The sequence below is a fragment of the Mastomys coucha genome, unplaced genomic scaffold (genome assembly GCF_008632895.1).
Source record: "Mastomys coucha isolate ucsf_1 unplaced genomic scaffold, UCSF_Mcou_1 pScaffold23, whole genome shotgun sequence".
Taxonomy (NCBI): Eukaryota; Metazoa; Chordata; class Mammalia; order Rodentia; family Muridae; genus Mastomys; species Mastomys coucha.
Window position 1 is genome coordinate 12111115 of NW_022196906.1, and position 12460 is coordinate 12123574.

At 37.4% G+C, this 12460-nt stretch overlaps 1 protein-coding gene across 8 annotated transcripts in view; it reads right to left on the reverse strand.

Annotated features, from left to right (window-relative positions):
* Naalad2 (N-acetylated alpha-linked acidic dipeptidase 2) overlaps positions 1-12460 on the reverse strand; it is a 74764-nt gene that overhangs the window by 20300 nt on the left and 42004 nt on the right. For all 8 annotated transcript variants that reach the window (XM_031344665.1, XM_031344667.1, XM_031344663.1 and 5 more), the window contains 5 exons: positions 7414-7499; positions 7035-7154; positions 6849-6931; positions 4899-4962; positions 3300-3367 (listed from right to left, as the gene is read on the reverse strand). In XM_031344665.1, the coding sequence (XP_031200525.1) occupies positions 3300-3367; positions 4899-4962; positions 6849-6931; positions 7035-7154; positions 7414-7499 (421 nt within the window). The remainder of the gene's footprint in view (positions 1-3299; positions 3368-4898; positions 4963-6848; positions 6932-7034; positions 7155-7413; positions 7500-12460) is intronic.

Sequence of the window (12460 nt, forward strand, 5' to 3'; positions counted from 1 at the left end):
AATAGTGGCATCATGGTTATGGGGTTAACCAACAACAGTTCTCGGACTGCATTTGAGGCCATTCCCACAGGTTGATAAATGGAAGATTGGTATGGTAAGTGTTGTCAAACCTGTGGTTCCTTTTGCTAATTTGACACTGTGTCAAACTACTTTCTAAGTTTTTATGTCTATATCCATGGACAATTGTTACTTTAAACCTTGATCAGAAAAGCTCCTCTAAGCAAGAAATAGCAGTGAATACAGAGAGATTTATGGCTACCCCAAGTTCTGAGGATAAGTGACTGTGAAGTGATCATCCTACAACAGGATATTTATACTCCCACTCCAAGATTCAGGAAGTATTGTGCAACATGGTACAGAATCAATGTAAGAGGTGATTATAAGAGGAACGGATCTGTGCTGACAAATTTTATGTCAACTTCATGTAAGCTAGAGTCATAGGACAGGAGGAAACCCTAATTGAGAAAATGTCTTCAAGAGACTGAGCTATAAGCAAGCCTGTACAGAATTTTCTTAATAAGTGATTGAAGTTCAAGGCCCAGCCTATCATGGGTGGGGCCACCCCCTAGTAATCCTAGGTTCCACAAGAAAGCAAGCTGAGCAAAACAGCAAACAGCACTCCTCCATGGCCTCTTAACTAGCTCCTACTTTCAGGTTTCTGTCATGTTTGAGTGCCTGTCCTGACTTCTATTGAGGATGAAAAGTGATTTGGAAGTATAAAACCTTTCCTCCCCAACTTGCTATTTGGTCATGGTGTTTTATCACAGCAACAGAAGCGCAGATTCAGAAAGAATTTAAAATGCTATTTCCTTCGTATGACAAGTCTTACAATAATCATGTTTGCATTTACCTGCATTAGGCCTGCATAAGACTAGCTATTAATAGTCAATTATGGAAAGGAGATAAGTTCATGGTTGTCCATGTATACAGGAAGAAGACAGTTTATTATCTTTATTTATTTATTTATTATCTTTATTTCTGCACCTATTGGTGAGCCCAGCAAGCTCTAGTAGCTACTACCACAACAATGTTCATAAGGATGGCCCTGTTTAAACTCAGTGGGTTAAAGATCCAAAGAGGCATAGATGAGAGAAAAGGGAAGAAGGCTGATAGGGGTGGGTGGAAGCGTATATATCCTCTTCATTTTCGAGAGTCATAATGTCCAGTTTACTCCTGGCTATGACCCATCCTTGTGGCCTTCAGCCATGATCAATCTGAACTACTTCTACCAGATGCACTATCTGTATTAGTAGGATTGCACTCCATTTCTTGCTGAGTCGGGCAACTGCTTTTCTTTACCCTTCTGATGTCACCTTGATTATTTGACTTAGTAGGGCTAGAAGTTTGAATGAGAATACCTCCTTAGGCTCATACATTTCAATGCTTGGCTCCCAGTTGTTGGAACTGTTTAAGGAGGGGGTGTCTCATTAGGGGTCAGTTTTAAGGTTGTACTTGCAATGCTGCCTCTGCCTTGTACTTTAGATAAGGATGTAAGTGCTCAGTTGCTGCTCCAGTGCCTGCCTGCCTGCCTGCTGCCTGCCTGCCTGCCTGCCTGCTGCCATGCTCTGCACCATGATGGTTAGTTACAGACTCACCCTCTGAAACAGTAAGCCCCCAGGAAACTCTTTCTTCTATAAGTTTCTTGGGTCATGGTGTCTCTTTCTGGCAATAAATAACTAAGATACAGGTGTGGAAGAAATTGTAATAACTGGTTTACAGGATTGAGGAAGAGCCACATTAGTTCCCAGGGTCTTTGTAGGGCCATTGATATTAATTTCATTGTGTGCACAAGGTTCACAAATATAAACTTCTACTTACTGCTTCCAAAGTTCTTATCACTTCTGACATCAAAGATAAAAGCCATTTCTCTACTACAATACAGATCATAAGAACATACTCTGGGGCTGGAGAGATGGCTCAACAGTTAAGAGCACTGACTGCTCTTCTGAAGGTCCTGAGTTCAAATCCCAGCAACCACACGGTGGCTCACAACCATCTGTAATGAGATCTGACGCCCTCTTCTAGTGTATCCGAAGACAGCTACAGTGTACATAAATATAATAATGAATAAATAAATCTTTAAAAAAACATATTCTGGGGGCTGGCGAGATGGCTCAGTGTTTAAGAGCACTGACTGCTCTTGCAAAGGTCCTGAGTTCAAATCCCAGCAACCACATGGTAGCTCACAACCACCCATAATGAGATCTGACGCCCTCTTCTGGTGTGTCTGAAGACAGTTACAGTGTACTTATATGTAATAATAAAACATATTCTGAAGTATTGAACCATAAAGATTTTCTTTATACTTGCTTTTAGGAAAAATACTATTGTGAGGCCTTCCTATAAAAGAACAAGAAAATAAGTTTAAATAAAAGGGTAAGGTTACCATCAAGAAGGAAAAGATAGCACCTTTGTTTTGGGGGAAAAGCCTGCTTTTACAGATTTTAGCAGTAGGCAGGCAGATAGGGCAAGATTAAAGAGATTAGGAAAAAGAACCTCTAGTAAAATGGCACTTTTCATTAAGGCTGACCTTAAAACAGAAAACAATTTTACAGTTATATTCTTTTGCTTTAAATATTTATGTTGTTTTTATTGATGTGGGGTGGTTTGGTTGGTTCATGTGTGCATGGTGTGTGTGTGTGTGTGTGTGTCTATAGCACCATGTGTGTTAAGGTGCGTATCGAAGTATAAAAATGTCAGATCCCTTGGGCTGGAATTACAGGCAATTGTGGGTGCTCGGTAACCAAACTTACATCATCTGAAACATCAAGAGGTGCTTTGAACCACTGAGTCCCTCTCTGGTGCCTCTGTAAGTAACCTATACACAGCAGAACTACTCGAATAAAGGGTTCAGATAGTATGAGTATATTATCAGATTTTATTTTGAGATTCAATGTGCTTTAGTTCTCAAGAGCATTCAATATATGATTAGTTTAAGGCTTAGAGGGTTTCTGTGTAATCACCCGTTGCAGATATTCTCCCTTTTGCCTTTGGACTAACTAGTGTCCATTCTACTCACTGCCTTGACATACAATGAACTGCCTGGTGGTAAACTCCAATGATTTCTACATTAACCAATTTCTAACTTCCTTTACTTATTTTTACTACTTCATTTCTTAGCATCCTCACAATGACAACAGGAAGTAAGTTGTTTATTATAATTTTTTGTCAAAATTAAGTAAGTCGGTACTTATTGCCTCATTAGTTTACTGATATCAATTTAAAAATAAATGTAGCTAGTGAAGAGAGAAATGCTATCCATTCCTCTTAAGATAGTAAAGCCAGGTATTATCATTTACCTCTCTCGCCACTTTATAAACCAACTGGTGTAGAAGAGGAGTACAATCAACTCGAAGGGTGTAATTACCTGTAGAATATTTCAACACAAATGTATTATTTCAGCATCCAAACAAAATACATTTATGTTTAATTTCAACTTTCTACTTCAAATATAATGTAACAGTTTTTAATTCAAAATGCTCTTAGGGAGTGAGAAAGGCTGCAGTGCACTGTGTAAACTGATAAAGAAATGGTGGACATAGTGGCTGAGGTTGTAGCTCCCACAGCCAGCAGTCAATTTTCCTTGTAGCAACATTTCTCAGGGGACAATGTCAAAGAAAGCATTAAGACTAGAGAACTCAGCGGGGCAGTGGTGGTGCATGCCTTTAATCCCAGCACTTGGGAGGCAGAGGCAGGTGAATTTCTGAGTTTGAGGCCAGCCTGGTTTACAGAATGAGTTCCAGGACAGCCAGGGATACACAAAGAAACCCTGTCTCAAAAACCAAAAAAAGGAGAGAACTCATTCTTCATTCTTTCATTCGATTCAGTAATTTAGATCAATATATTAAACATGTTATATGTTGTAACAGCTTCAGTGCCAATAAACAAAACTGCACTGAAAATCTGGAGGTAAATACAATGTGTCAATTCAAAATCAGTTCCAATAAATAGGGAAACTTATTTTAGTTTTCAAGAAATGTTTTTTGAAGAAAATAATTTCTGTACAATTTTTCTGCAGAATATTTCTTTTGAAATATTCCAGACAAATTTCTCTAATTCTTCACAAGAAAAGTGTGAGGCGTACTTTAAGTAGCCATCCAAGACAAGCAAATATAAACCAAAGATAAAGCAAGAAAACTAGGATTCAGAGCTCAGTTGTAAGTCCTAATGATTGATATGATTTATTTTTCCTATAATAAAATTAAAAACTAAGTTATTACTGAATAGTCTTGTCTAAACAAAAGATTTGAGATATATTAAGTTTGAATTTATATACTTAAAAGAATATTAAATCAAAAAACTTTTCAGGCACTCTGGAGCACTCCTATAATCCTAGTGCTTAGGAGGTAGAAGTGGGAGGACAGAGCATGCAAGGTCATAGCCACCAACATGTTTGAGGCAATCTATGAGACTCTGGTATCAAGACAGGAAAAAAGAAGACCAAAGAAACAAAAACTATACTAACTAGAAATAAATTATTGAAAAATGGAACCTACTTTTTTAAAAAAATTTTTCCCTTTTATTGGATATTTTCTTTATTTACATTTCAAATGTTATCCCCTTTCCAGGTCTCCCCTCCAGAAACCCCTTCTTCCATCCCCCTTGCCCTGCCTCTATGAGGATGCTCCTCCACCCATCCACCCACTCCCGCCTTCCAGGTCTGGCATTCCCCTACACAGGGGCATCGAACATCCTCAGTGCCAAGGACCATTCCTCCTACTGATCTCCAACAAGGCCATCCTCTGCCACATATGCAGCTGGAGCCATGGGTCCCTCCATGTGTACTATTTGGTTGGTGGTCCAGTCCCTAGGAACTCCGGAGACGGGGTTGGGGGGTGGGGCGCTGAGGGGACGAGGCCTTACTTTTTAAACACTGTATTTGACAATGAAAGATGTACCTTCTATAGCAGAATCTGAGTTGATGTAAGCAATGCTTCTCTCCTGTAGGATCTTTGCATTCTCCTGCAGTTGAAGCAAAGTTGTTAATTCACAGTATACTATGAACATATAAACAAAGTAATGACAACAATCTCCTGCAAAAAAGGCCTACTGATGTTTATATGTCAAATACAGTATCTGCCCACAACCACAAGTTTAAAGAAAAACTTAATAACTGCTTAATTGATGATAGCAATAATATTAAAATAAGAAAATGAGACTATCATGAAGCTATATACTAAAAGCAAAAGGCCCAACAAAAATATTGTCAGGTGTAATTCCTTGACTCTCTATATCAGAATATGCTGAAATTAGGGTATAAGATTTGGCAGCCTTACCCAAAAATCTGCTGAATCTGAACTGTTTGAAGTGAGGGCTGAAATCTGTTTTCTAACAGATGTCCCAAGAAATTGATCCTTATATCTACTGAAGTTTGAGATCCACTAAGTGGATTCCTAAGTATAGTATAAGGGTGAAAAATATAAAAGTTCATTTATGTAGTTTTACCAAAATCTATAGAGAAGTGAAAAAATAAAGAGTAAAATGCCCATTCTATGTGCTCAGGTCCTGGTCTGAACAACCAGTACCAACACTCATCTTCTTCAGCTTCCTGTCTATGGATTAATGTCATCCATTGCTTCACAGACCTGCTATTCCTGCATTCCTAGTATGATGAACTGTACCTTGGAACTATGACCAGAATAACCTTTTCTACCTTGAGTTGCTTTTCTCGGGCAAAGTTTTCCAACAACAAGAAAAGTAATTAATACCATTGCCTTGATTATAATCAAAGACTCTTACAGCATTTGCAGGGTCTCCCTCTATACCTGTGGCTGAACTGGAACTCATATAAATTTGGCTGGCCTCAAATTTAGAGACCTTCCTGCCTCTGCTGCCTGAGCGCAGGAACTAAGGGGAGCATCATCCTACTTAACTTCATCAATGTTCTTACAGAAGTTAAATGTGCTGTTGAGTATAATAGCATGTTTTGTTCATATGTTTATCAGTGCAAATTTACTATCATAAATCTTAGATTTCTTTGATTATGATTTTAAATTTCTGAAATCAAAGGAACAAACATTTATGTACATAAGAAGTCACACATTCTAAAAAATATTACCATGGTCAATAATATTTGATCACCCTAAATTAATGTTCTACTTTCAGATTTTATACTTACAACACTAGTATCAAAATTAAACTTTACATTGTGTACAGAATTAACAAAGTTAAGAAATAACAGATAAGTAACTATATGTGATTTTGCTTTATATTATTAGTTTACAGTAATGTAAAGAAGAATGAGTGAGGGAAAAGGCATTTTTAAAACTATACACAGATATGCATACTTTAGATCACATGAATAAAATTTATACTTATTTGTGATGAACAGATGGTAGACAGAGCAAATATCACAAACCATATCTAACTTTATGAAAATGTGTCTGTTCACTTTAAACACTTTAGTAAAAACTTAGATATTACCAACAAAGGAGAACTGGAAAGAAGAAAGAAGGTGCCTAGGAGAGGCTCTTTAAGAGTTAAGAGCCTGTAAGAAATTAAAAAAAAAAGGCAGTGCTGTGAAATACTACTTTAAGCTATTCTGTTAAAGTGATTTAATTTACACTATTATCATTTTATAATTAACAATATAACTGCTATGAAAGGCAAGACAAATTAACAGCTGGCAAATTCACATTATTTTATGAGTTTACTGATTTTATTTTCACAACACAAGTACAGAAAAAATTATTTTGATAATAAATAGTGTTAACTTAAAAAATGGTTCTGCTTTGCCAAAAAACATGACAGTAAAAAAAATTCTATGTATTTGTGAATTTAGCTTGGGTCTTTTTCTATCAGGTAAGAGAATCTATACAATGTTATAATAAGTCTTCCATGCTACTTACTTCAGCCCATTCAGTTGAACCCAGCAGCCCAAACTCCTCTGCATCCCAGCTGGCAAAAATGATAGTTCTCCTAGGTCTCCAGCCTGCAATCATGGTAGTGTACTTGGTTAGCTACAGCCACCTACAGCTACAGCAATAGTAAGCAAGTCTCTTTCAACTACCAGTGACCAGAGAATTGTTAGTTACCTCCATTCACAAGTTTCCCAAAACTTTGCGCAATCTCCTGCAAAACTGCTGTTCCAGTGGTAGGGTCAATCCCTCCAAACACCCAGGAATCACGATGACCTCCGAGAATGACATACCTGTCTGGACAAGAATGTGTTCCAGAGAGCTTCAACTAGCACATATGACAGACATTTGTCATTTGTGTATTTAATTAAACTTTCTTCTTCATGAGTTTCCTCCGCAGAAGACAACCAACAGTGTAAAGTAAAACCTTTTAGAATGGTAACATCCTTTCCCTGAATTTCAGTTTCAAATCAGCCAAAAAGTATGTTATTGACAGAATTTCATCTTTTCTTATTTTTTTTAAAAAGAAAATGTTTTTAAAATTTTAATGACTCACCAGGCTCTGTAGACCCTCTGATAGTTCCAATTACATTGTAAATTCTTGTGATTTTGTTAATGTTATTAACATGCATTCTAACTTTCCTAGAATTTTGAAAAGAATAAGTTAGTTGACATGGAGCATTGTATTTAGTTTCATTTACCATTTCATTGAAAATTCCCCAAACTACAGAAAACTGCTCAATAGGACACTGAATGCTCATATCTCTGCCACTTCAAAAATAAGGTTATTTGAAACACTTACAAAGCATTATTACAATTATTTTTGGTATGGATTTAGGCGTGTACCTGAAAGCCAACTTTTAAAACAAATATTTTATATTTTTCTTCATAGCAGTATTACTGATTTTTACTTCTAACTCAAAATATACTAGCAAATGCCTTAAAGTTTTTTTTTTTAACTTTATACTCTCACTACACAGGAGTGACAGTGTGTTGTACAAAAACTAAAAAGGTAAATCTATTGTTTGGATATACATTTGTATAAATCCCTGAAGAGAACAGTGTTGTTTAAGTCAATAACAAATCACATATGTGATCGTGTACCTAAGATAACAAAGGAACTAAAAGCAGTATTGACACTGAGGCTGCTACGATATCATAGTATGATGAATTACTTATATATTTGTGATGATGCTAATATAAATAGACATTGTATTGACAGTCATTAATGTAGACAATGCAATTATGTATAATGCATTGTGTACTTTCATGGTTAACTTCAAGTCTTTTCCTACTTACTAAAAGAGTTTCCTTGTCCCAGGTGCTCTGACATACCCAGGATCACAGGTATGGCCACAACATCTGCTCCATCACCTGGTGTGACTGGGACCCCCAGGACCGGGGATGCAGGAACCCCTGTCCATCTAGAAGCAGGGGTTTCTCCTGGTTTGAACCTGTGCCCAGAGCAGATCAGGGTGCTCACTTCTCACCCACTCCGATAACACCCAGAAGAAGCTCAACTCCCAGGTGTTCTGACACAAAAGGATCTCAGGATCCCAGAGGCAGCTTAACTCCCAGGAGCTCTGTCACACCCAGAATCTGAGGATCACAGGATCACAGAATCACAGGATCACAGAGACAGCTGGACTCTGAGGAGTTCTGACACAACCAGGCTCACAGGACTGACAGGCTCTAGTCAGAGACAGCAAGGGCAGTTAGCAATAGAGATAACCAAATGGCAAGAGCCAAGCGCAAGACCATAAGCAATAGAAACCAATGTTACTTGACAATATCAGAACCCAGTTTTCCCAAAACACCAAGCCCTGGATAACTCAACACACCTGAAAAGCAAGGTTCAGATCCAAAACCCCATCTCATGAATATAATAGAATTTTAGAAGTACATAAATAACACCCTTAAAGAAATCTAGAAAAACACAGGTAAAAGTAGAAGCCCTTATAGAGGAAACAAATAAACCCCTTCAAGAAATATAGGAAAATGCAACCAAACAGATGAAGGAATTGAACAAAACTGTCCAGGATCTAAAAATGGAAATAGAAATATTAAAGAAAACACAAGGGGAGACCACTCTGGAGATGGAAAACCTAGGACAGAGTTCAGGAGTTACAAATGCAAGCATCAGAATACAGGAGATAGAAGAGAGAATCTCATGCATAGACTATACCCTAGAAGACATTGACACAACAGTCAAAGAAAATACAAAAAGCAAAAAGTTCCTAAATCAAAACATTCAAGAAACCCAGGACACAATGAAAAGACTTAAACTAAGAATAATAGGTATAGAAGAGTGTGAAGATTCCCAACTCAAAGGGTCAGGAAACATGTTCAACAAAGTGGTAGAAGAAAACCTCCCTAACATAATGAAATGGATAGCCATAGACATACAAGAAGCTTACAGAACAGCAAATGGATGGAACTAGAAAAGAAATTTCTCCTGTCACATAATAATTAAAACATCAAAAGCACAAAACAAAGAAAGAATATTGAAAGCAGTAAGGGAAAAAGGTCAAGTAACATATAAACAGAGACCCATCAGAATTACACAAGATTTCTCAACAGAGACTCTAAAATCAAGAAGACCTTGTGCAGATGTCATACAGACAATAAGAAAACAAAAATGCCAGCACAGGCTACTATATCTAGTAAAATTCTCAATTATCTTAAAGGGAGAAACTAGAATATTCCACGACAACACCAAATTTAAACAATATCTTTCCAGCAATCAATTCCTACAGAGGATAATAGAAGGAAAACCCAACACAAGGAGGGAAACACCCCCTCCCTAAAAAAAAAAAAAAAGAGAGAGAGAGAGAGAACCGCACAAGCATAATTCAACCTCTAACAACAAAAATAACAGGAAGCAACAATCACTTGTCCTTAATATATATGAATATCAATGGACTCAATTCTCCAATAAAAAAGACATAGAGTAATAGGCTGGATACATAAACAGAACCCAGAATTTAGCTGCATATAGGAAACATACCTCAGGGACAATGACAGATAGCCTCAAAGTAAAAGAGTGGGAAAAAAATTCTGTTCTCAATTCTGAACATCTATGCCCCAAATGCAAGGGCACCTTCAATTGTAAAAGAGACATTACTGAAGCTTAAAGCACATATTGAAACACACACAATAATAGTAGGAGACTTTACTCCCCACTCTCAGCAATGGACAGATCATGGAAACAGAAACTAAATAGAGACACAGTGAAACTAACAGAAGTTATGAACCAAATAGACTTAACAAATATCTACAGAACATTTCATCCTAAAACAAATGAATATGCTTACTTCTCAGCACCTAATAGTAGGTACCTTCTACAAAATTGATCAAGTAATCGGACACAAAACAAGCCTCAACCACTACAAGATTAAAATAATTCCATGCATCCTATCAGATCACCACAGACTGAGGCTGGTCTTCAACAACAATAAAAACAAGAAGCAGCTGGGTAGTGGTGACGCACACCTTTAATCCCAGCACTTGGGAGGCAGAGGCAGGTGGATTTCTGAGTTCGAGGCCAGCCTGGTCTAGAGAGTGAGTTCCAGGACAGTCAGAGCTATACAGAGAAACCCTGTCTCGGAAAACAAAAACAAAAACAAAAACAGGAAGCACACATACACGCGGAAACCGAACAACTATCTACTGCCCACTGTCCCCCTATGTATTCTATATAGTACTTGAAGTTCAAGCCAAAGCAATTAGGTAACAAAAGGAAATCAAAGGGATACAAATTAGAAAGGAGGAAGTCCTTTTCTACCTCCATCTACAACCAGGAGGTACACCAGTTCCACAGCTCACTGTGCACTGTGCAGTTTGTCTCCAGGGAGTGCTCTGAGCCCAGGTGAGACAGCCATTTTCTCTCTGGTGACTTTCTAAGGTGGAACCAGCCAGGAGGCAGAGGCCGCAGAAGCTGTAGAGCAGCTGGGACAGAGTCCTTCCTTCATCCATCTGTACCCAGGATCCACAGCCCTCTGTACACTGGTCTTACCAAGAGAAAGCTGAACTCCAAGAAGTACTGACACAGCCTTACAGACCTACAGGAGGAACAAGCTCCAGCCAAAGATAGCAAGAACATCTAACACCGGAGATAAAAAGATGGAGAAAGGCAAAGAATCTTTCCAACAGAAACCAAGATAAATCGGCTTCAGCAGAACCTAATACTCCCACTACAGCAAGTCCTGGATACCCCAACACACCGGAAAAGCAAGATTTGGATCTAAAATCGTATCTCATGATGCTGATAGAGGAATTTAAGAAGGACATAAATGACTTCCTTAAAGAAATACAGGAGAACACAGGGAGACAGGTAAAAACCCTTAAAGAAGAAACACAAAAATCTGTTAAAGAATTACAGTAGAACACAAGTAAACAAGTAGAAGTCCTTTAAGAAGTAACAAAAAAATCCCTTAAAGAATTACAGAAAAGTACAACCAAACAGGTGAAGGAATCAAACAAAACCATCCAGGGTCGATCTTCAGCAAAATTATAGAAGAAAACTTCGCTAACCAAAAGAAAGAGATGCCCATGAACATACAAAAAGCCTACAGAACTCCAAATAGACTGGACCAGAAAAGATTTCCTCCTGTCACATAATAAATAATAAAAACACCAAATGTACTAAACAAAGAAAGAATTTTAAAAGCCGTAAGGGGAAAAGGTCGAGTAACATATAAAAGCAGGCCTATCAGAATTACACCAGACTTCTCACCAGAGACTATGAAAGCTAGAAGATCCTGGACAGATGTCATACAGACCCTACAAGCACACAAATGCCAGCCCAAGCTACTATACCCAGCAAAACTCTCAATTATCTTAGATGGAGAAAACAAGATATTCCATGACAAAACAAAATTTATACAATAACTTTCCACAAATCCAGCCCTACAAAGGATAATATATGGAAAACTCTGACAGAGGAGGGAAACTAAATCCTAGAAAAAACAAGAAAGTAATCTTTCAACAAATCTACACAAACCAAATTCCACCTCTTACAACAAAAACAACAGGAAGTGACAATTACTTTTTCTTAATATCTTAATATGAAAATTAATATTACCAACATATCCTAAGCGATTGAAATCCAAAAATATGAAGAGTTAGAAATTTGTTGTCACCCAATGGTCTCTCTAATTTGGTAACTGAAGAAATAGGTCTAATATTGTACAATCTATATATACTTTCAGCTTGTTTGTTTGTGACAGTGTCTTGCTGTGTACAATATAAGGGTCTTGCTTCTCCTATCTCAGCCTCTCTATTAGTAGTATTGTTTATTTCATGTTTTTACAATATACTATTGTTTTCAGAACAGCTTATATATTTCAAAAGTATTTATATACCCAAAAGAAACATAAATGATTAACTAGGGAGGTGGCTTGTAAGAGAACAACAAAGAGTAAGACTGAATGCTTTGCTTGACATTTGTAACTCTTGTATCAAGTTTGAAGAAGTGGGCTTTATAAGTTACTCTTTCTCTGAGATGAATGCTTTTCCAAATTATCACAGCTAATCAACCAAACTCTTACCCTCACCTAATGTCTGTGCCACCCTCCAAGCAGAACCATTGTTTATTGAAACAG